The sequence below is a fragment of the Ammodytes marinus genome, assembly GCF_949987685.1.
Source record: "Ammodytes marinus genome assembly, chromosome: 19".
Lineage (NCBI taxonomy): Eukaryota > Metazoa > Chordata > Actinopteri > Uranoscopiformes > Ammodytidae > Ammodytes > Ammodytes marinus.
In genome coordinates this window covers 23350271-23375964 of record NC_137223.1, presented here as the reverse complement: position 1 = coordinate 23375964, position 25694 = coordinate 23350271, and the positions used below count along the sequence as shown (strand labels likewise).

General features: G+C 40.1%; 2 protein-coding genes across 3 annotated transcripts in view; one reads left to right on the top strand and one right to left on the bottom strand.

Annotated features, from left to right (window-relative positions):
- Positions 1-17307, bottom strand: part of scara5 (scavenger receptor class A, member 5 (putative)) — a 96693-nt gene extending 79386 nt beyond the window's left edge. The window contains 4 exon segments of the mRNA XM_080047565.1: positions 97-205; positions 207-226; positions 6838-6958; positions 17073-17307. Of these exon segments, the coding sequence (XP_079903691.1) occupies positions 97-205; positions 207-226; positions 6838-6949 (241 nt within the window). The 5' untranslated portion in view covers positions 6950-6958; positions 17073-17307.
- A 2124-nt stretch (positions 17308-19431) lies between these two features.
- LOC307266318 (sterile alpha motif domain-containing protein 12-like) overlaps positions 19432-25694 on the top strand; it is a 7708-nt gene continuing 1445 nt past the window's right edge. For both annotated transcript variants that reach the window (XR_013845370.1, XM_080048302.1), the window contains exons 1-4: positions 19432-19552; positions 23535-23672; positions 24872-25012; positions 25657-25694. The exon at positions 25657-25694 is cut by the window's right edge. Coding sequence is in view for 1 of the 2 variants with exons in the window: in XM_080048302.1 (XP_079904428.1) it covers positions 23552-23672; positions 24872-25012; positions 25657-25673 (279 nt within the window). In the remaining variant the exon portion in view is untranslated. The remainder of the gene's footprint in view (positions 19553-23534; positions 23673-24871; positions 25013-25656) is intronic.

Below are 25694 nucleotides of genomic sequence, written 5' to 3'. Positions count from 1 at the left end.
ACACACACACACACACACACACACACACACACACACACACACACACACACACACACACACACACACACACACACACACACACACACACTCCTCTACCTGCCAGACAGAGTCCGAAGATGGTGAGCAGCACCAGTATGTAGAGGGACACGATGGCGTACTTGATGGCAGAGAGAGAGTTCAGGTGACCGCAGCACTGCTCCTGTTTTCCTGCGACGCTTCACTGAACCTGACACACACACACACACACACACACACACACACACACACACACACACACACACACACACACACACACACACACACACACACACACACACACGCACACACACACACACACACACACACACACAAGGGGAAAGTTAGGACAGAGAGAAAGGAGTTTTAATTACAAAAGCAGGATTAAGGACTATTTAACCGCAAACTGTACATGCCCGGTTACTGAACACTGACTTACTGCCAAGGAGATCGATGCTTTGTGACTTTTTATTTTATTTTTATTTTTTATTGTGTTTTATGTCTTGTTTTAAGTGTGAAATTTTGTTTTTTTTAATGTGAATCTTTTATGTTTTTTATGCTGCCTCCTTCTTGGCCAGGACTCTCTTGGAAAAGAGATTTTGAATCTCAATGAGTATATTCCTGGAAAAATAAAGGTTAATAAAAAATAAATAAAGTTGCACTATACAGTATGTCACTTTGGGTGTGTCTCAGAAGTGTACATTTTCCTTTTCGGGGTCTTATCGCCATTGACAAAACAAAAATAAGTTGCCGACACAGTTCGAGATGATGTTCACAAAGAGTTTGAAAGAAACGATCACACAAATGTCAAACATCAAACACTTAGAGCATGTTGGAACAGAACGTGGATTTTATTGACTTAATGGACAATGACATTCTTCTTCTTCTATATGTTTATTTCGGTCCATCAAAGCACATCACATACGATCAATAAAAAAAAAAAAAAAAAAAATAATGGCCGAAAAGGTCTAGGCTGAAGCCGAGGCTTATTATGCCGACCCTTTTTTACAATAATAGTAATTCTCATTATTAACATTATTAACACCTTCATTTACCATTATTAATTATATATATATAAAAGAAAAATACATACACTGTATATATACTATATATATATATTTTTTTTTAACGTTTACAAATATATAACTCTGACATGAAGAGATGCACAAATATATTTGTTACAGAATTCATACACATGGATTCTGTTTTATAGATTAAAAACAAAAAGTAATCTACAAACACACGCACACACACACACACACACACACACACACACACACACACACACACACACACACACACACACACACACACACACACACACACACACACACACACACACACACACACACACACACACACACACACACACACACACACACACACACACACACACACACAAACACACACACACACACTTCCAACAATCATAAACATTGCTGTGTCTGTATAATCAAGACTGATTCTCCAACATCTGGTTCACCCTATGATATGTGTGAAGTGGCGACATGAATTATAACAATACTTGAGCTCCTCTGTGTGTGTGTGTGTGTGTGTGTGTGTGTGTGTGTGTGTGTGTGTGTGTGTGTGTGTGTGTGTGTGTGTGTGTGTGTGTGTTTTATAGCTTGGCAGGAGGCCCGGATTAGGATGTTGATGTTGAGGGAACATTCCCTCCAGGTCAAAAGGATGAAGAGATTTTAGAAGATTTTTCTGGAGTCAAATCGACCTCTTCCATCACTGGCGTAGGAATGTGATATCCAATAACTTATAAATATATATTCAGACGTCAGCTTGGGTTTGTTGTTTGCAAGTTATGATGCTCATATCAGTGAATATTTACCTATCCACTAGATATCTACGTATCTTATTGTGTGCGCTGAGAAAAAAAGTTTAGTGTTAATACACAGCCCAGGCTCTGTAAACTGGTATGTAAACAATGTTGGGCATTATAGCTTACAACAATTTATAGTTTTTTTTTTTCCAAGGACGCACACAGTACGGATAGGTAATGGATGGTGAGGAGATATTCACTGAGCTTTTCGCTGACTCCACCTTTAAATTAAGAGGACATGTCATATGAACAGACAGGTGTCTGTATTAGAATTGGCTTTTGCCAGTATGCATCATGTTTTGTTGGTGTGTGAGTGAGTGAGTGAGTGAGTGAGTGAGTGAGTGAGTGAGTGAGTGAGTAAATGAGTGAGTGAGTGAGTGAGTGAGTCTGTGAGTGAGTGAGTGAGTGAGTGAGTGAGTGAGTGAGTGTGTGTGTGTGTGAGATAAATATGACATCTGCTGCCATGTTATGAGTGTATAATGAGACTCTATCTCCCTGTGAACATAATGTGTTGGCTGGAGTTTGGCCTTTTCAAAAGATAAACAGCGAGACCTCCCAACAGCAGGATTTCATTTGGACCACAAGAATCTGTCAGTGGACACACTGGTGGGGCTGTGGCAGATGCGCGCGCACACACACACACACACACACACACACACACCCACACACACACACACAGTTCCCCTCTATGATGAAGAACACACACTCCCTCCAGCTAAAGACAAACACAGCTGGCTTAGATGTGTGTGTGTGTGTGTGTGTGTGTGTGTGTGTGTGTGTGTGTGTGTGTGTGTCACATGGATGGAATGTATAGAAACAGAATAATTGCACTCTAAGGTAGTAGTCTGCCCTCTCAAGTTAGAACCCCCGGTCTACATCAAAACACACATTTCACGGAAGAGACAAAACAACAAGGCATCATACAAACACAGTTATAAGAAGCAGACAGGAAGAATTAACCCACTATAGTGAAGCTTAGGGGGCGACTGTGGCTCAGGTGGTAGAGCGGGTCGGCCAATGATCAAAGGGTTGGCGGTTCGATCCCCGCCCTGCCTCTTGTGTCATGGTGGTTGTGTCCTTGGGCAAGACACTTCACCCACCTTGCCTCGTGTGAATGTCGAATATCGGTGTATGAATGTGTGTGTGAATGGTAACGTGGGAATGGGAACAGGTCTCCCTTGAAAAAGAGTCTCCGGTTTCAATGGGATTTACCTGTATAAATAAAACAAAAATAACATGCTTTCTTGGTTTTCTTATGTCTATTTATCCAGCCTGCCTGAGTGAAACGTTTTAAGACTTCAAACGGTTTAAATATCGTTCCAAGAGTAAGATAGGCAAATCGATCCAATACCACTTTAATGTTCCGTGCCTTGAGCGTGGAACTAGCTTAGCGCAAAACAACTTGAATGTGACTTATTATGTGCCAAGAAATAGCTTTTAACTTCCCTCCTTAAACCACAATGATTGCTTTTCTGTTCCTTTGTGAGCTGCCAGCCGAGACCACCTCATAGTCAGGCTTAACAACAAGAAAAACCAAGGAAATTATCTCTCTATCTATCTATCTATCTATCTATCTATCTATCTATCTATCTATCTATCTATTTTAACCTTTTATTTATACAGGTAAATCCCATTGAGACCGGAGACTATTTTGCAAGGGAGACCTGTCCCCATTTACACATTACCATTCATACACACATTCATACACCGATAGCAGGCTAACTATCGACATTCATGTCTTGCCCAAGGACACAACAACCATGACAAAGGTGGCAGGGCGGGAATCGAACCGCCAACCCCTTCGATCATTGGCCGACCCGCTCTACCACCTGAGCCACAGTCGCCCCAAATAACAATGGGTGGATATTACGATAAAGAAAACATACCTGACAAAAATAGTGTATCCTTTATATAAACAAAAGAGATCCTTCTACCGTCCCTGTCAAACAAATCAATGAATTGATTGATTGTTTTTGAATGTTGCAATGAGTTGGAGCTACGATAAAAACACAATGAAAAAAATATATATATAATAAAACATATATATAAAAATGCAAAAAAAAAACGCAGAAAATTAGAATAACATTATAAAAAAAAATTATTAAGAAAAAAAGAAAAAAAAAGGCAAATTTACTAATATGATTGTGGCTCAACAACAACACAGAAGACACTGCTTAAAGGCCTACTTCACCGGTTGGAATATGAAGGTGTATTGAACTTGGAGATCCTATGAAGTATAAATGTGCAAACATTTTTTTAAATCGGATCATCCTAGCCTGAGAAAAGGCAGAAAGAGTGTTTTATGGTCTCACTGTCTAACCCTTTGCACATTTATACTTCATAGCATCTCCGAGTTCAATACACCTTCATATTCCAACCGGTGAAGTAGGCCTTTAAAGAGTCTATAAAACCATCTGGATGCGGATTACACATGCCCAGATAATATCCTTCAGACCTTCCAGTTTAACTCTGTCAAACACATCATTGGATATTGATTGTTTTTGAATGTTGCAGTGATGATGCTTCTATGATGTCATTTCTGTTTTAGCTGTTGTTGTTATCTGACAGTTTCCACAGACACACAAAAAGGGGAATTTCACAAAAAAAGCCCCACATAAACCCAACTATATGAAATCATGTTTGGATCACACGCTCACATAAACACACACACACACACACACACACACACACACACACACACACACACACACACACACACACACGGCTGGGAGAATATATCTTCCACTAATTGAACAAGGCGTCGAAAATTGACTAGGATTTGGAAAAGTTGGAAGAGGAAGGCCTTTCTGTGTGTGTGTGTGTGTGTGTGTGTGTGTGTGTGTGTGTGTGTGTGTGTGTGTGTGTGTGTGTGTGTGTGTGTGTGTGTGTGTGTGTGTGTGTGTGTGTGTGTGTGTGTCCCCGATGTGTGGGGCCATTGTCCGCCTTCCATTAAAATGTCAACGAGATTCTCCAGTTAGTGTTCGCTTAAGACTTTCCCACCGAACTCCAAACTCGCAGAAACCTGAGACCAACACACGGGTCAAAAAGCTGGGGATGTGTTGCAGCTGCACCTGTGCACACACACACACACACACACACACACACACACACACACACACCACACACACATGCACGCAAGCAAGCACATGGGAGCACACACACACACACACACACACACACACATGCATGCAAGCAAGCCCATGGGAGCACACACACACAAACACACATGCACACACACGCAAGCACATACATGCACAAACACACATATGAACACACATGCAAGCACACACACGCACAAACACACATATGAACACACATGCACACACACACACAAGCAAATACATATTCAAGCACATGAGAGCACGCACGCACACACACACGCACACACACACACACACGCACATGCAAGTACACATGCCAGCACATGAGAACACATGCACACACACACACACACACACCCAGATGTTGCTCCTGGACATTCCTGGCTTTAGATAACCATAGTAAGAGCGAATGCCAAGTGGTGACAGCATTGCTTCTTTGTGCGTGTGTGTGTGTGTGTGTGTGTGTGTGTGTGTGTGTGTGTGTGTGTGTGTGTGCACTTGACTGAGTCTGTCAATGTCATTGTAAAAAAAAAAAAACGACAGCCTAACCTAAAAAAACCTATGTCCTTTTGATTGAAAAAAAACAAAACAAATAAACAACAGTCTAATCTATGTCGTTTTGATTATGAAAGAAAAAAAACAAAAAAAACGACAGCCTAACCTATGTCCGTGCGTTTTTTTGCAAAAAAAAGCGACAGTATAACCTATGTCGTTTTGAAAAAAAAAAAAAAAACGACAGTCTAGCCTATAAAAAAAAAAAAAACGACAGTGTACGTTTTTATTGGGCGTTTCTGTGTACACAAATAAGTGGATCCGTAGAAAGTCCCTTTCTGAAAATCAATCACAAAGAGCTGCTTCCAAGTATTGTCAGCCTTTTGTGCAGCAAGTTAGACGGTTGTTAAGGTTAAATAAAAACAGATACATAAATTGGTTGTTGAAAGTTGAAAGAAATCATATGAAGAAATCTAGAATTTTTCATAATTTTTCTGGGTGGATCAGTTATTTTTTATCTTATTAAAAATGGTGGGGATTATGTTGCTTATAATCTTTAGTTCTTCAATGCGTATATTACTAGAAAGTATTTAGAGCGTTCCATGTCATTAAGAAAACATAAAAAAAACTATATTATGCATTCAAAAAAAGCCTATGTTCAGCTCACGAATTTCGACACAAACTGTTAAAGTCACTCTCCCTCTTACCTTCATCACAGAGGTTGAGTTTGGACAGTTTGTGTCCATTGTATGCCTCTGAGTTTCTGTGTCTGATAGTATTTTAAAAAACTGTTCTTTTGGGGGTGAAAAAGCTATATTTTGGGTAAAAAAAGCCAAAAAAAAATCATCAAGCCCTATGTTTAGCTCAATGTTGTGAGCTTAAACTCCCTCTTACCAGTATGACTGTGTGTGAATGAATGGAACCTGGATCCCTGAAAAGTTGACCAGTTTAAAACGTTGCTGAAGACTCTTTTTTTTTTGCATTGGAGACTGACACTCCTACGTTTTTTCTTTTTCTTTTTCTCATGTATCTTATATGTTGTTTTGTATTGTATCTTTTCCATCGGCGGCAGTGGCGAAGTGGGAAGGGAGATCGCCTCTGGTGTGCAGGGTCGGAGGTTCGATCCCCCGTCTCCCCGCCACATGTCAAAGTGTCCCTGGGCAAGACACTGAACCCCGAATTGCTCCCGATAGTTAGCTTAGTTAGCTTAGCACCCTAGTGCGTGGTAGCTGCTGCTATCGGTGTATGAATGTGTGTGTGACTGGGTGAATGTGTACAAAAACAATGTAAAGCGCTTTGGGTCTGTGATAAACGGAGATATAGCGCTATACAAGTCCATTTACCATCACTTTGGTCAACTGATGTGTTGTATGTGCTGTAGAAATAATTTGACTTTACCTTCATCACAGAGGTTGAGTTTGGACAGGTTGTGTCCGTCGTAAGCCTCTTCGTACATGGACCCGCTCTCCCGCTCCTCGTAGGTGCTCAGGTACATGGCTTTGTTCTCCATCTCCTCCGACTGACGAGGAAACACACACACACACACACACACACACACACACACACACACACACACACGTTGAGAATTAACAGTTAGAGCCACCATCGTACGTTACAGATCGTACTGATCAAGGATCAAAAAGACCCACATGACAAATGCCACTTTTGGTTAGGAAATGCATTTAATCAGTGTGTGTGTGTGTGTGTGTGTGTGTGTGTGTGTGTGTGTGTGTGTGTGTGTGTGTGTGTGTGTGTGTGTGTGTGTGTGTGTGAGTGTAATTAAGTGTACATAGATTAGTTTTGACAAACAAAAGACTATTGAGCATATACATATTGACGCTTTCATATAAGTGGATGACAATGTATGTGCATGGGCTTGGGGCCAGTGTGTGTGTGTGTGTGTTCCTGTATGTGTGTGTGTGTCTGTACGGTTTGTGTGTGTGTGTGTGTGTGTGAGTGAGTTAGTTAGTGAGTGAGTATGTTCATGTGTGTGTGTGTGTGTGAGTATGTTCATGTTTGTGTATGTTCATGTGTTTGTCTGCAGGGTGTGTGTGTGTGTGCGTGTGTGCGTGTGTGTGTGTGTGTGCGTGTGTGTGTGTCTGTACGGTTTGTGTGTGTGTGTGTGTGTTTCCATTGGTGCCCTCTGGTGCTGTGAATCATGTGAATCGGTGGTGAGAGAGGAAATCCTTGTGGTGTGAGGGTTCTGACCAACTGCTATGTGATTTGTTTCCCGCGCCAACAACAGAATTGGACAGAAATCATGTTTCACACACACACACACACACACACACACACACACACACACACACACACACACACACACACACACACACACACACACACACACACACACACACACACACACACACACACACACACACACACACACACACACACACACACACACACACACACACACACACACACACACACACACACACACACACACACACACGTTTTTTGCCCCATTTCATCTGTCTGTTTGCCCTTTCAGCAGGATGTTTGGGCGGAAAACACAGAACGAAATGTGCATAAAACCTAACGGGAAAGGTCTTTCTTTGGGTGAGACAAAACAGATTCAACTTTTTTATAAGATTATTGTTTTGGCATTTTCAAGCTTTATTAGACATTAGTACAGAGTTGAAATAGGGAGACAAAGAGAGAGGAGGGGGGGATGACCTGCAGTAAAGGTCCACTGAACCCGAGACCACTGCATCGAAGGCCGGAGCCAATATGGTACGCGCTCTATCCACTACGCCACCGGAGCGCCCCCAAACTAATTCACATTTAAATGGTACCTTAATATTCAAAATGCATTGTTTCATATTTTTTTTCAACATTATTAAATGGGTCCCTGGATGTGACTAGAGACTACAAAGTATGATAAAAAACAACCGTACATTTCTTTTTCTCCACCTCTACATTTATAAAAACATGTGTTTAAAAACTCCAGTCAGATTTCTCTGCCCTTATGATGTCATACGGGGAGAAACCACACCCCCTTATAACTAACCTGACCTAGCACTATAACTCCACCTGTGATAAGATGGATAACACCCCTAGATCCCCCTGATTCTAACTCCCAAAACATTCAAATAACAGAACAAAACAATGGTGTACGGCCCGTGTACTCCAACTGGCAGCTAAATTCAAACCTGTAGATTCAGAGCCAATCAGAGCAGACTTGGGTTTTTGGAAGGTGGGGCTTAAAGAGACGGGGACTCTAAAACAGAGCATTTCAAACAGAGGCTGAAAAGACGAGATTCAGCAATGGAACTGTGAGAAACATAAAAGTGTTTTTCGTTGGACACTACGCCATGAAAATAGTGTAAAATAGAAACACAAATTAAAATTTTAGAACAGAAAATTAGCATCATTTGTTGCCTTTAAACATGAGCTACCCACGAGGAGTGTGTGTGTGTGTGTGTGTGTGTGTGTGTGTGTGTGTGTGTGTGTGTGTGTGTGTGTGTGTGTGTGTGTGTGTGTGTGTGTGTGTGTGTGTGTGTGTGTGTGAGTGAATCAGCACATACAGTCAAACTAGATTAAAATGCTCATTCCTCATTCGGACAAAAACTGCTCTGGCAATTCTCGCTAAACACGGAGCAGTGTTTGAACATCAGACCAGATGGAAAGAGTGACTCAAGGCAAAAAGCCATACACAGCAGTTTTCAGAGAATAACAATAACAATGGTGCATTCATCCATTTTTCATCAGTTATGCAGATTACAGTTGCACCTTTTTTTTAAGATTATTTTTTGGCATTTTCAAGATTTATTTTACAGTACAGAGTTTAAATGGAGAGACAGAGAGAGAGGGGGGATGACCTGCAGTGAAGGTCCACGGGTCAGATTTGAACACGCGACCACTGCAACGAAGGCCGGAGCCGATATGGTACTATCTACTACACCACCGGAGCGCACCCATACTTCCATACTATTTAGTATGCCAGAAAAGGATTTAGGATGTCCCAATACATGCAAGTCAATTGTTGTATGCTGAAAATACATAGATGGCCCACTAACTCCAATAGCATTTTGGAGTATTCATCTTTATTCTTGACATTTCTTGACATAATGAAAAAAGAATCTTCCTTATCTATTTTGTTTTCTCTCCTGTGGCCCTAAAACTCTTCTGTACTTTAGAATGTAGTGTAGTAAAAAGAAAGAGTATGTGATTTGGAACGCAGGGACAGTTATGGCAGGATTCCAACATGGCGTCCTTTCAAAAAACCAGGAGCCAAATGGGATCATAAATCTGATGAAAACATTTCCAAGTGTCCCACAGGGCACTTCACACAGTCATTATTTCTTAACACACAGGTGCAGCCTGACTTGATGAGTGACTGTTGATCCGGAGCAAAATCCATGATGCTTAAAGGAATACTTCACCCATACGGAACCAGCGTTCTATCATTATAAAATCGCTATTATAATATAATGAATGAGGTTTTTCTCTCCCTCAGTCTTCCCTCAGTCTTCCCTTGGCCCAGCTGTCCTGTTAATCCTATAACCCTACATTTTCCCATGTGTGACATCACGCATGGGAAAATGACTCTATATGAAAATCACTGTTATATCACAAATTGAAAGATGGTAGCACTTATCTGCTCCACTATTTGTCAAGTCACTAGCATTACATAGCAGCCAGACAATATACACACTCAGGACCATTAGCTATTTACTCTGCACGTTTGCTCTTCTAGTTCGCGGTAGAGTTTCCCACGCTACACACCATGTGAACTAAAACATGGCCGCTGTTTCAATAAAGCGAAAAGGGAACACAGAACAAACAGATAAGACGCCTGACTGAAGAAAGAAAGAGAAGGTTGTGTCTGACATAGACGTCTCTTGGAGGGCTAAAATTTAATCTGGACATTAAAGGAAACTGGGTGTGGGTGTAAAAACTCCCACAAGCCCCGGCGGCAGATGTGTGTGTGTGTGTGTGTGTGTGTGTGTGTGTGTGTGTGTGTGTGTGTGTGTGTGTGTGTGTGTGTGTGTGTGTGTGTGTGTGTGTGTTTGACAAAGTCGTTAAATAGCGCTCTGTCTGTCTGGACTTTCTCATTACATAGAGGATGAAGGGGTCAGGTTGACATTTAGACTGTTAAGCTAGGCAGGAACCGTTAGGGCTGCTAGGAGATACCACTTAACTATCCATAGCGCTGCACATAGGTTTCAGTGTGTGTGTGTGTGTGTGTGTGTGTGTGTGTGTGTGTGTGTGTGTGTGTGTGTGTGTGTGTTCTAGTACAACTATTTTTGTGAGAAACAATTTCGGTTTTAGACCTTGGAAGTGAGGACATTTTGTCCGGTTCTCACTTTGGGACAGGCCTTTAAAGGGCTGTTTGAGGGTTAACACTAGGTTTTAAGGTTCAGGTATGAATTAGGTTTATGTTAGGGTTAGTGTAAGGGTTGGGGTTAGGCATTAAGTTTTGATGGTTAGGGTAAGGGGCAATGCATTATGTCAATTAATGTCCTCACAAGTATAGGCGTACGAACATGTGTGTGTGTGTGTGTGTGTGTGTGTGTGTGTGTGTGTAACTGTGTGTGTGTGTGTGTGTAACTGTGTGTGTGTGTGTGTGTGTGTGTGTGTGTGTGTGTGTGTGTGTGTGTGTGTGTGTGTGTGTGTGTGTGTGTGCGTGTGTGTGTGTGTGTGTGTGTGTGTGTGTGTGACTAGGAGGTGAGTTATCTTCTCATTACAGTGCATCACTCTTGTGGGTCTCTGTTAGTCCGTGTCAACAGAGGATGCTGGGAATGAAAAGATAGCTCTTTATCTCTGTCTGTAACTGTGGACAAAATAATAGCAACACCACATTAAATGTAGAAAAAAAAACTCCAAAGAAAACTTTATCAAGAAATCGTGAGAGCAAGGAGTGAGATCTAAAGCTATAGTGAGTAACTTCTGCGTCCCCCATGAGGAATTCTGAGAGTCATTACAACAACACTGTCGGTACATCAACATGAAGTAAGCTTTTGGTCATCGAGCATGGATTTTATACCTTCTGCTGTACGTCCAAGTTTTTTCTTAGCAGTAGAATCAACAACAGAAACATTTCTAAAGTCCTGCACCAGTGTAGGGGGGGAGACACCAGTTTGTAAACGCTGTCATACTGAGAAATACAGAGAGAGAGTTTTGCGGAGCTGATAGGCTTAATCAACTTTGTGTCCAACTCGTTTGGCGATGGCTTGGTGTAATGTAACACACACACACACACACACACACACACACACACACACACACACACACACACACACACACACACACACACACACACACACACACACACACACACACACACACACACACACACACACACACACACACACACACACACACACACACACACACACACACACACACAGTCTCTTCGCTCTATCCAGGTTTGCATCTGATAGAAACCAAATAAAGCCCTTAACACGCCCTATCAGATGTCATCTTAAGTGTTCCACAGATGCGGGAAATCTAGTCAAATGTCAACGATCTCTTACGGGAAGTAATTTTAGCACTTTCTTCAGCCCCCCCCTTTAAAACGATCGGACCCTTTTTGCTCTTTGGAACTTCATCCAACGGCTACAAACAGTTCAAGATGGAGAGTCCTGAGATCTTAAGCCAAGAAGAAACTAAAACCTGCACGAGAAGGAGCTTTGCCTCTCGTCCAGAATGTGACACCCAAAACATCATCAGTTGGTGTGAATGTTTATTTTGTCTTTTTTTAAAACATGCTGGATATTGTTTGTAATTGGGTGTGAGGGTGGGATATGGGTGGGGTATGTTCGGGGGGGGGGGGGGGGGGGAAACATTTATAATCCATTGTACTGCAGTTGCTTTGCTACTCTGTGATTTAATAAAAAAAACCTTTGAAAGAAAACATGCTGGATGGACCTCCACGGACTAAAAAGTATTTTCCCCTTTGTTATAACAATAACTACGCTAGGTCACGATTTATAACCCAATGTTGGGTCAACACTACCCAACTTTTGACCCACAGCTTTAGTGTGTAGGGCGATCCAGTCCAGATATATACTGTATATGAACAATTAAGTTAATATTGGAGTGAAAGCAGCAAAATTAGTCAGTGATTCTGGAGAATGCTTGTTGTCAAAATCAGTGAATATCTCATCACAATCTGCTACCTGTCCATACTGTGTGTGTGTGTGTGTGTGTGTGTGTGTTTGAAAAAGTTACAGTGTTATTACACAGCCTAGGCTTTGTAAATGGGCATACATATCCTTTGGTTACCAACCAGTTTAACACTGAATTTCTTTAAAGCACACAGAGTATGGACAAGTATTGGATCATGAGGAGACATTCAGTGATTTTGACAACAGGCATTCTCCGGAATCGCTGACTCCACCTTTAAAGCTGCAGTGTGTAGAATTTTGGGTTTTATTTCCTAGCAGATTTTGTAGAAAGTAATTATACTATCCATAAGTACATTTAATTTAGTGCATAATAGCTGAAAAAAAAGTTTTGAATTATTATTTTTTCCCTTAGAAAGGGTCTCATATATGTCCATATTTCTGCATATTTTGGACCAAGGCCTAGTGCCGCCATCTTGAAAGTGTCATAGTTGGAATGTCATCAGGTGCATTGTTTAACATTTAGAATTGTTCTTGTCCTTGAAGGCCACCGTAGCTTCTGTTATTATTCGAAAGGGGTGGGGTAACCCAGGGAGCGTTGCATTCTAGAACTTTGTAGAACTTTCTTGATGATGTCATATTACACACTGCACCTTTAAAGCTTAACACATCAAAAGGTAATTACAGAGGGATATCAATGTATACTGAATTGTTTAAAAGATGCAAGGACTTTGCTAATTTAAATGTCACGTACAGTATTATGTACATAAAATAATTCTCCTTATTTGGGCTAAAAGATCAAATCTAACGGTTCGGCTGGGAGGACTTGTGATGTCAGCTGTTCCAGTGAGGCTCTATATCCCCATGGAGACCAATAATGTCTGTTGCCAGCAGCCAGTGTTGTGCCCCAGCTAGACTCCACACTGATACACTGCCTCCACCATGCAGGTCGTCTGTGACTTTTAAATGTTTTATCATATTCTACATTCGCTTTTCTAATGTCTATTCTATACTTGATGTATTTTAATCTTGATGTATTTTAATCTTGATGTATTTCATGCCCCTGTAAAGCACTTTGAATTGCCTTGTGTCTGAATTGTGCTATATAAATAAACTTGCCTTGCCTTGCCCTGTGACGTACCGCTTGAACTTGAGGTTAAATCAGGTAACAGTCACAGTGTCTTGTTCAAAGCCTTTAACAGAATGGTCCTCACACACTTAGCTTGGTTACGGAGATAAATCCAATTTGGACATGCAGTAAAATCCTTATGGGCCGAGCAGCATGGGGGTTTCAAGTCTTCACACAAGTACTTGTTTCACCGTTAAAGTGTTTTTTTTTTTTTACTGGGAGTTTTTCCTCAGTTGAGCTAAGGGTCTAAGGGCAGAGGGTTTCATATTGTGTGCAGACTGAGTTAGGGCTATTTGTGGTATTGGGCTTTATATATTAAACTGATTTGGATTTAGAATTGAAAATGGCCTTCAGATTCAAACTGTATTGTCCGTTATTGAGCTTAAATAAAACTTTCTGCATAAGACTCCCGTATAACCTCAACTACAAGGGATCTGTAATGATAGTCAGTCTGTTTGCCTCGCTTTGTAATATGAACATCTACAAATAAAATAGTGACTTTAAAAAAATTAAAATAAAATTCATACATTTCAATTTCCAAACTTATACACATTTGGATTGTGATAACTGTTAAAGGTGCAGTGTGTAATATGACATCATCAAGAAAGTTCTACAAAGTTCTAGAATGCAACGCTCCCTGGGTAACCCCAACCCCTTTCGAATAATAACAGAAGCTACAGTGGCCTTCAAGGACAAGAACAATTCTACATTTTAAACAATGCACCTGATGACATTCCAACCATGACGCTTTCAAGATGGCGGCACTAGGCCTTGGTCCAAGATATGCAGAAATATGGACATATATGAGACCCTTTCTAAGGAAAAAATAAATAATTCAAAAAAAAAATTCAGCTATTATGCACTAAATTAAATGTACTTATGGATATTATAATTACTTTCTACAAAATCTGCTAGGAAATAAAACCCAAAATGCTGCACACTGCAGCTTTAAAGGAGTGGTCTGAAACCTGTTCTTTCAATGAGGCATAAGGTGTTACTACCAAACCGCATCCAGAGTGAGAGAGACCACACATTCTGTATCTTTGTTGGACGAGCACCAGCTAGTACATAGGAGAACCAGCCATGATTCAACGTGAATCCAAATGGGTTCTTGCAGGTTCTCTCTCTCTCTCTCTCTCTCTCTCTCTCTCTCTCTCTCTCTCTCTCTCTCTCTCTCTCTCTCTCTCTCTCTCTCTCTCTCTCTCTCTCTCTCTCTCTCTCTCTCTCTCTCTCTCTCTCTCTCTCTCTCTCTCTCTCTCTCTCTCTCTCTCTCTCTCTCTCTCTCTCTCTCTCTCTCTCTCTCTCTCTCTCTCTCTCTCTGATATTGGAGAATGCTTGTTGTCTAAATCACTTTTTGTAAAAATCAGTGAAAAAATATCTTCACAATCCGCTTGAATTGGATATTTTTTCTCTTTCTCTTCGAACTTGAAACATGTTATTTAGATGTAACCATGTGAGAGGGTCAGAGGGGAAATGTCTCCGTGGTGGAAATGCTGACGACTGAAACGTGACAAGGAGCCTCAACCTGACACTGCTGTTTCTGACAGGTCACAAGACTATACTGGGTTTGAACCACTTAACTGTGTGTGTGTGTGTGTGTGTGTGTGTGTGTGTGTGTGTGTGTGTGTGTGTGTGTGTGTGTGCGTGTGTGTGTTTGTGTGTGTGTGTGTGTGCACCTGTTTTAATACTAACTGGACTGTGTGTCACCTGTCACCACTTAACTGGTCTGTTCTGTTTTAATATGTAAAGTTTAGTTGCTATTAACAGCAAGTACATGTCAAAATTAAGGGGATTTTAAATAGTAGTGGAGTCGAGGCAAGTTATGATAGATAGAGAGAAAGGCAGAGTGACAGTTTGAGAGGGAGAGGGAGAAAGAGAGAGAGAGAGACAGCCTCCGATTGTGTGCGAGATCAGAGGGAACCAATGTGTGTGTGTGTGTGTGTGTGTGTGTGTGTGTGTGTGTGTGTGTGTGTGTGTGTTCGGTGAGTGAGTGTCTGAGGGAGTGAGTGAGTGAGTGAAGAGTGATTGTGTGAAAGTGAGTGAGTGAGTGAGTGAAAGTGTCTGTGTGTGTGTGTGTGTGTGTGTGTCTCTCTCTCTCTCTCTCTCTCTCTGTCTGTGTGGTCTCAGCAGTATATACAAGCATTTAGATTTGGTCTTAATAAATGCCATAAAAAAGCAATAATCTGGAGCATACAGGCAGTTTACTCAATATAATACCAAAAACAATTAAATTCAGTGCCTGCCTGCCTTATAAGCAACTCATGCCACTAAAGTTGATTAATATATTAGAAATAGTGAGTGTATAGGAACAATATCTCTCTATATATAGTCCTCACATAACACATCACTGCTCAATCATCCATGTTCAACATTAACCCAATTTTTCTCTGGGTTAATCAAAATGCACAGATCCTTCACCCATGGGCGCTGAAACACAAAACAACATTGTTCCTGGACATCGGTTCCATACAAAGTGCATGTCCTGTCCTATTGAACTGTGTGGCACGCCGCCCGCAAACGTCTACATCACATTGGGAACTGCTGTCATCCGAGTGCAATACATACTTGAGAAATTTGCCCGCTTTAAGAAATGTCAAATGTGGCCTACAATGAACCCTACTATGAACATACTTGTTTTGTAGTGGAATCCAGGTCATTTTACACTGCACTTTTCCCTTGTGTAATGTTGTTTTTATGCATATTTAAAAAAAAAACCATGTATTCATATATTCGTATTAAATACCTTTATGCATTTTTCCCTTCATGCCTGCACAAAGGATATTAAGAATCCATCATGACATACTGCTGTCTATTTCTTTTTTATATTTTAATATTTTAATTTAAATGTATGTAACTCAGGTCTTACTTACACATGATAAATGTATTTTAATGTGACTTTCTGATTAAATAAAGTCCATATAAATGATGTTAGTAGATGAGGTTATTTTAGAGGGCTGCATACCGTTTTATGATACTCAACAAGTGGCATAAACCTCAACACAGAAGCTCTATTAAGTCCCAATCTAACACGGTATATCACAAGTTCAATATTGGCTGAAATGCTCCTGAAATCTCATTAAAAACCTAATTTGAACCCTAATGGCTCCCCGTAGAGAATGACAGGTGACTCAGTCCAGTTAGTATTAAAACAGGTGCACACACACACACACACGCGCACGCACGCACGCACGCACGCACGCACGCACGCACACACACACACACACACACACACACACACACACACACACACACACACACACACACACACACACACACACACACACACACACACACACAGACACAAACAAAACATTAAAAAGACGATTCCATCATCTTATAATACAAAGTTTGTCAGAAAATGTTGATTGTGGGCGACACAAAAGCACCAACAACATGATATAAAACAATAATCAAAGGTCCTTCTGTCTCACCTTGTCAGCTGTCACTTTGGGAGAAAAAATCACAACTCCGCGTTCTTCATAATTCCCCCAAAAATAAAAAAATAAAAAAGTTGCGTCTCGCCTTTGTACCTCCAAGCTTTTTCTCCGTGCACTCTGTCAACTGTCATTCAATAAAACTACTCTAAAACGATAAACAGTAGACACTGTGTTATGCACTAAATGACCAAGTAGTGAAACAATGCTGCAGACAGTATGCACGCGCGCTCTCTCAGTCAACGGCTCTGTGTGTGGAAGAGAAGTCGCGAGGACATTTGGAGTAATATACCCACAACATCAGCGTCATGTCACGTGACCATCACAAACTTAACAGCTGAGGAGATTTTGTGCTTTGCTTTGCTTTGCTGTGTGTGTGTGTGTGTGTGTGTGTGTGTGTGTGTGTGTGTGTGTGTGTGTGTGCCGGCAAAGCAACTGGTCTGAAAGGCAGAGAGAGAGAGAGAGAGAGAGAGAGAGAGAGAGAGAGGTGAGGGAAGGTAGCGCCACCGAATGGACACTGGCGCCCCCTTCTGGGTGAAGATGGTAAATGAATGGAATAGATCGATAGCAAGCCAACTCAATGTTATTGTCAACTTCTGCAATATGTGACAATAAGACAGAGCAATCCAAAATACGGTTCTCTCCGACCAACAATACAATAGGAACAAAAGGATATAATAAGATAAGTAGGCCTAGTCTGGCTTGACCACTACCGCCAGCGTCTATTAAGCGCTGGCGTCGGCAAACAACGCTATGCCTCCATTGGCTGCTTCCCGGGGTTAGCCCCGCCGTAGATGATTGTGATTGGTTTAAAGAAATAAAAACAGGCCAGCCCAGTTTCCCCCCCGAATAGACGGCTCTAAACGGAGTGCTTCCAGACCATACTACTTGCTGTAGTTTGGTCTGGCTTTGCGAGACTAAAGTAGGCCTAATACAATAGGCCTACATTCATGTTCCTTTATTTATCCTCGAAAGATCAATGGAGGGGGGACCCACATTTACAATGATGTCGAGTAAAATTACAATACACACGCACACACACACACACACACACACACACACACACACACACACACACACACACACACACACACACACACACACACACACACACACACACACACACACAATGCAAATATACAACAAGCTGACAGAGAGACAAATACAACGATACAATATATTATAAATAGTGGCAAAGTAAGGCAAACTAACACATTTAAACACACTTAGTTTTCTAAAAGTCATTCACACACAAACAGAGGGAACTTTTTATTGCAGGAAACACAATCATTAACGAATGAACGCTATCTAAAAATTCTCTCTATGACTTGTATTTACATAGAGAGATTACACCATATTAGATGATGCCTTCAGGAACACCTCGTAAACTCACCAACCGAGACAAGAAGTAGTTGTAAAGTAAAGATGGACCATATTCTACATCAGGGGTCACCAACCTTTTTGAACCTGAGGGCTACTTCATGGGTACTGAGTCATACGAAGGGCACCCAGTTTGATACACTCTTCTGAAATAATAAATTTGCTCAGTTTAGTTATATATTATTATTAATGATTAATGATACTCATCTATGTGAAGACACAGATCATGTTAATGATTTCTCACAATAATTATCAACAATGACTTAAAAAAGGTGGGAAACAGATTATTATGCTATTTTTAGAACAGGCCTGCGGGCGCCACATATGGTCCTTGCGGGCTACCTGGTGCCCGCGGGCACTGTGTTGGTGACCCCTGTTCTACATATTCCAGCCAGTGCGCCATTCATGTACATTTTACATTTATGAATAAAATGTTCTAGAAACAAAGGGAGGATATAAGATAGCCAGCAGACACAATATAGTATTAAAATCTACTCCACCTTTACTAGTTTCAACAGTTTCAAGTGATTTATACATTCATTTATTAATTATTTACCCTTTCTGAAATGGGCCATTCTGCATAAAGAGTACTTTCACTTGTGTCACTTTAAAGCTGGGGTATGTGATTTCTGATTGGTCAAAGTTAACACGAGCTGTACACTTTGACCAATCAGAGCAAGGCTCCGATTCTCTGTTCTTATTGGCTGTTGGGACTGTCCATTCACTTTGGCACAACTGTGTTGGTGTAGAGCGTGTCAGGGAGGGACCATAGGGGAGGGACCAAAGAGAACAAGTGGAGCGGTTGAGGTATTTGGATTCAAATCTCTATCCCATTTTCTCCGAAAATCCTCCACCCCAGCTTAAAGTGTATAATGTTACCTATGTTAATTTAAGTAAACTAAACGTGAATGTACGAGTTATATTCATGTAGCCTGATGGCAGTAGTCCTATATCCGACTGCACCTGAAGGCATCATGAGCAGCTGTGATTTGGGAGTGAGTGCGGAAGAAGGAATGTTTTCCCATGTCCCACCTTATGCAGGGAACAGGTAGAGACAGACACGGGTCCACTCACACAGTCACATCTTATCAGTACAGGTAAGGACGAAATATATAACTTATTACTGTGTTTGTGTGTGTGTGTGTGTGTGTGTGTGTGTGTGTGTGTGTGTGTGTGTGTGTGTGTGTGTGTGTGTGTGTGTGTGTGTGTGTGTGTGTACAGAAACATGTAGGCTACAGTCTGTTATAAATGTTTGACAATCTAGCAACTGTTGCCTATTGGGCGGGACATATTTCTTCTGATGTACAAAGGGCAACAAGTCAGACTTTATTCAACATTTATACATTTTAACCTTGTTTAATCATACACACATGTCAAAGCACATTTGAAAGCAACTCCTTCAATTCTGTGGCTACAATATCACACCTCATTTAGTCACAATTTAGGCTACAAAAAGTGTGTCTGTTTTTCCTGAGTTTTTACATGTTTTGAGCACAGTCTGTTAGTTAATAGGCTACAGCTTAAGATAGTTTTACTGAAACACGATGGATGTATGAAATGGTACACAAAACAATTTCTCAAAAGGTAAGGCAAGGTGAGGGGAAGGCAATTTTATTTCTAAAGCACAATTCAGACCCAAAGCCATTCAAAACATCAACATAAGACATTACAAATAGCATTTTAAGAGATCACAAACAGTAACTTTTTCATTTTTTATTTAAATATAAAAAGCTTTATTTATGGAGGAGGTAATTCTTCAAGACACCACAGGATGGTAGAATCAGACCTTGGGATGAAACAAGGGTGAAACCAAATCTGCCACTTGAATAATGTGTCCTGTTTGAAAAATGTGAGGGTTTGGTTCTCGTTTGGTGCATCACACCACACAAGAACAATCTTAACATAACTCCAGTGGTCCATTTAATGTATTACCAATATAATCAGTTGTTAAATAGGTGTGTACTATGTTGTTGGCATGCACATGTGGGCATATCTTTCTCTTTTACTTATTTTTAATCTTAATTTTCCACAATGTCAGATGGTATGTAAGTTCAGAGAAGTTGTGAGGCTGCTTGTAAATAAGTAAGTTAGTGATTTAAAAAAGATTTCATACATCATACAGCACCTTGTCACAGCCCAGCTCAAGAGAATGACAATGAGGAAGCCATGACACAAGAGCTTAAAGGCCTACTTCACCGGTTGGAATATGAAGGTGTATTGAACTTGGAGATCCTATTTAGTATAAATGTGCAAAAAAATGTTTTTAAATCGGATCATCTTAGCCTGAGAAAAGGCAGAAAGAGTGTTTTATGGTCTCACTGTCTAACCCTACAGTTTCCTTCTTGTGACATCACAGTAAGGGTTAGGATTAACAGGACAGCTGGGCCAAGGGAAGACTAAGGGAAGACTGAGGGAGGAAAAACATAATTCATTATATTATAACAGTGATTTTATAATGATAGAACGCCGGTTCCGTATGGGTGAAGTATTCCTTTAAGGTTAACCAAATAATAATTTATTCAAACAAGCTACTAAATGGTGGGTGAATGTCAGTAACCAGTAATGGGTGCTGCTGTGTCTGTGTGAGTGAAGAGTGTAATGTATGTGCAAAACAAAACTAACTGAAAACAAAACCAAACCAAAGCAAAGCAAACCAAACATCAAGGAAGGGAGAGTCAAGCAGCTGATTCCTGCAGCTTATATAGCTGAGGAGATCAGCCAGCATGGGTGTTTGTAATTAGCAATCATCTCCTGGAAGCCCGCCAATCAGGAGATGCCAGGAGCTGTCACACCCTTTAAAACCAATGTTACAAAGTGCTTAATAACGGGATACATGAATACAATACAGACAATAACATATACCAAAATAGAATGTACGCAGATCAAAGTTTTGCAGATTCAAGCACAGAAAAAATGAGAGAACATTGCCAAAAAAAACTTTTAACATATGAAAAGTTTGGCACTATTTTGCTTTTTAATTAAGAAGTTTAGTTGCATCTCTCAACTAAGTTAATGCATTTTTTTTTATTGCTTTTCTTTTAATACTGAAATTTGAGTATCGTATGGACGCTACGGTATAAAAAAAAGGTCTTATTAAACCCTTTATCTACACAAGAGAAATGACAGAAAATGCAATGGAGTCTTCGGTCCTCCCTCCCTCTGTCCCCTGGAGGAATAGCACAATATCAGAACATCCAGGCACAATGAGAAATAAAATATCCACTTAAAATGTTGCTCCGGGAAATTTTATTTGATTAAATAAAAGGGCCCTACAGAAAATGAATATAATTCAATGTTAATAGCCCCAAAAATGGACTGGCTTGCTGTGAAAAGCACCCCCTCTCAAAATCGATTTCTCTTCATCCAACAATCAAATCCTTTGGTGGGTATATTTCCATGACTGATGTTAAGTAATAGGTGTTTTTAATAAAAAAACTAAAATAAAAAAAGCTGTCACACATTGAGTAAGTGGTACAAAAAAGCCAATCTCTGCGCCCTGCGTGTTACTGCATATTACTTTATTTTTTACAAGACCTGCTTCGGTTGTAACAACAGGGGCAGAAGAGTGGACTTAAAATGAAATGCTTGAGATGAAACTAGACACAAGGTGTATATATATACACACAGGCCCGGACTTTATTCCCCTTCTGGAAGCCATAAAGTTTAAAAAATGCTTTCCTAAGGCTAAAAAAAAAAGGAAAAAAAAATCCCTTACCCACAACTCACCCCTAAGTTTCCTTTGTGTCTTTCCCTTGTTGTAAAGGTCTCTCTCTCTGTCTGTATGTCAGTGACTCCGCTGAGACCTCGTTACTGAACCACCCCCACCCTACCCTTTAATTAACACAGTATAATACATTTCTATATTTATATCTTATTATATATCCAGACCGGGCCTGTTGAAAAGGTCACGTCAACAGATCAGAAGCTTTCGCCCTATGGCAGTGCAGATGTGGTCGGCAAGGAAACCAAATCGACTGCAGGCTTAGAAGCAACTTTATTACTATATATATTTTTTTTTTTACATAACTTTTTTTTTCATCTCAAAGTGTTGGAGTTGGTTTGTTGCAACTCATTGTTATCCCTCAACCGTGCTCGGCAACATACCCGTTTACAGAGCCCAGGCTGTGTATTAACACTGGATTTATTTTCAGCACACACACACAGTACAGACAGGTAGCAGATCGTGAAGAGATATTCACTGATTTCGACAAAAATATATTCTAAAAAAGACAACAAGCGTTCTCCAGAATCGCTGACCCCTCCACCTTCAAGTCATTAATTGCTTTTTAAAATCTTTTCTTTTCGATTTGCAAACACTTCCATACTTCCTTCTTCACACTTTTTTGTTTCCTTTTTAACTTGCAATTTTCATTTTATTTGCTTCTTTTATTATGTTTTTAAATCGAGTTTTAATTTTAATTTAATTTTAATTTGCTTCTTTTATTCGCTTTTAAATGTTTTATAATGTGTTTTATGTATTCTAATCTTGCCCCCTGTAAAGCACTTTGAGTGGCCTTGTGTCTGAATTGTGCTATATAAATAAACTTGCCTTGCCTTGCCTTCACTATGTTTTATATCAGTGTACATGGAATATATTTGCATTTTGAACCGTTGTTGGTGGAACAAAAGAAGCCATTTCAAGTGTAATTTCAAATGTCGCAAAAACTCATGAAAATAACGATCCAATCTCCCGCAACCACAATTACTCTTTTAACGTCTCTTCTTGACCTGATGAGCGAGTGCTTACAATGTGAAACACTTCGAGTGAACTAAGATAAATAAGTGAAATAAGTTTGTAATGGTGCACCGAGGAACTTTATATTTTTGTTCATTCTTGCGCCCCCTTTGGACAAAAGCGGTAGTGTTTTTACTACGTCAGCTGTTGTTCCTGGGTGAGCGTATACCCATGACAAAGGCATTAAGAAAAAACTATATAAAAATCGAATTCTTTGCAAAGATGGTTTCGTTTGCTGTAACATGTTTTTTTATAATCATCAGAGGAAAATTAGACTGTTTCAGAAATATCTAAAAGTTCCTCGTAGCACCTTTAACTTACAGAAAATGTGATTTTTTTTAAAGGGTTCTACTGCAGGGTAATGGACCTGTCTAAGCGGGTGTCACAGTGGTCTATGGAGGAAGTATTGGAGTGGGTGCAGGACCAGTACCCAGCTTACATGGGAACGCTCCAGAAGGCCATAATTAAACATGCTATATCAGGTACACACCCTCATGCATTACATTAAAGCTGTAGTGCGTAACTTTTTAATATATAAATATATATTATATATTAGAATATATTAGAATAGAATATTGTTCGCATTCAAGCCAACCTGGACGTACAGCAGAAGGTATAAAGGCTTTACCTCATGTAGATGAACCGACAGTGTTGTTGTAATTACTCAGAATTTCTCATGGGGGCAGCAGAAGTTACGCACTTTAGCTTTAAATTTATATATATATTTTTTTTACTGTTACCTCAATACATACACAGAGTACCAATATATGAAGGAATATATACTCTGAAATTCCCTCTCTTACAGGCAATGTTGTTGTAATTACTCAGAATTCCTCAACAGAAGTTACGCACTATAGCTTTAAATATTTGTTTTTATTTTTTACTGTTACCTCAATACATATACAACATAGCAATATATGCAGGAATATACAGTCACTTTAATTTATTTTAAGTCTATCTGTTACAATTAATTTTGCTCACCTAAAACTCTTACCTCAATAGTTTAGTTTTAGTTTAGTTTATTTATTTAGCACACATTAACAATTAATGGTGCAAGGAGGGAACGAAGCCCAATGGGCTTGTACAGAGTTCCACCCCTATCAATAATCACAATGAAATCATATTTATTCAGGCTAACAAATAAACTCTAGAAATTAAGGAGACAAGGTACATAAATACTCAAAATAATCAAAAATAGATGGAAAAAAAATGTGATAAATACATACAAGATAATGAAAAAATTAGAAAGAAAAAGAAAAAAGCAAAGGAGAAGACAGGAGGTGATTAGAAGATTCACAAAAAGATAAGATGTTTTTTAAGCTGCTTTTTAAAGAGTGAGTGGGATGATATGGATCTTAAAAGGGGAGGTAAGACATTCCATAAAGCCGGGCCTCTATAATATATACTAAATTGATGATGTGATGTGCGGGAAAAGGGTAAATATAAGTTGTTATTGGTGCTCTGTCTAGTGCGATGTGAATGTACGTTAAATGAATAAGTAAACAAAGTCTGAAAGCTTTCCGGGAGATCTTGGTTTCTGTAAATAAACTTGTGAATGAATAAACATATGAGATAGATATTCAATTTGTGAATTGGAAATATATAAAAATGAATAAAAAGACACACAGTACCATTATATGCAGGAATTTCTCATAATAACATTCTGATATTCCCTTCCCAGGTCGTGCGTTGTTGAGATTGAAGGACCATCACCTGGAGACTCTCGGGCTGGAGAGTGAGGAGCAGCAGCAGGAGATACTCCGGGACCTTCTCCTCCTCCGAGTCCAAGAAGAACTCAACGAACTCAACGACATCTGTTCCGGTGAGACAATGTGACAATACGATAGAACGCCTGTAGAGCTATTAAACATACCAGTTTACAGAGCCTACGCATTTATTAAAAATGGTTTTGTTTCAGCGCACACAAACACAAACATACACACACACACACACACACACACACACACACACACACACACACACACACACACACACACACACACACACACACACACACACACACACACACACACACACACACACAGTACAGACAGGTAGCGGAGCTGAGCAAGTACTTTAAATACAGAAATATCGGCCCTGGGGGGCGCCCTTAGCTCAGTTGGTAGGGCGTCCCCCCCCATGGGCCTCGGCCAGCAGCGGACCCGGGTTCGATTCCAGCCCGCGGTCGTTATCTGCATGTCACTCCCCTCTCTGCCCCATTTCAACTCTGTCTCTACACACTATCAATAAAGCATAAAAATGCTAATAAAGAAATGTCGGCCCTTTATAAAGTATAATCATGCATATGTACTCTGCACTTGGTTTGGGACCCTTTTTGCCTGAATTCTTGCCTCAATTCCAATTCATTTTTCCATGATATTCTAATAATATGAGTTTTTTCACCTGTATGTCCAGTGACAGAAACCAGCAGCTTACTTCTGTTTCCCCTTGTCTCTCCCTCCGCAGAATGTTTCGCTCAATAACGGCGAAATAAATATCTTCAA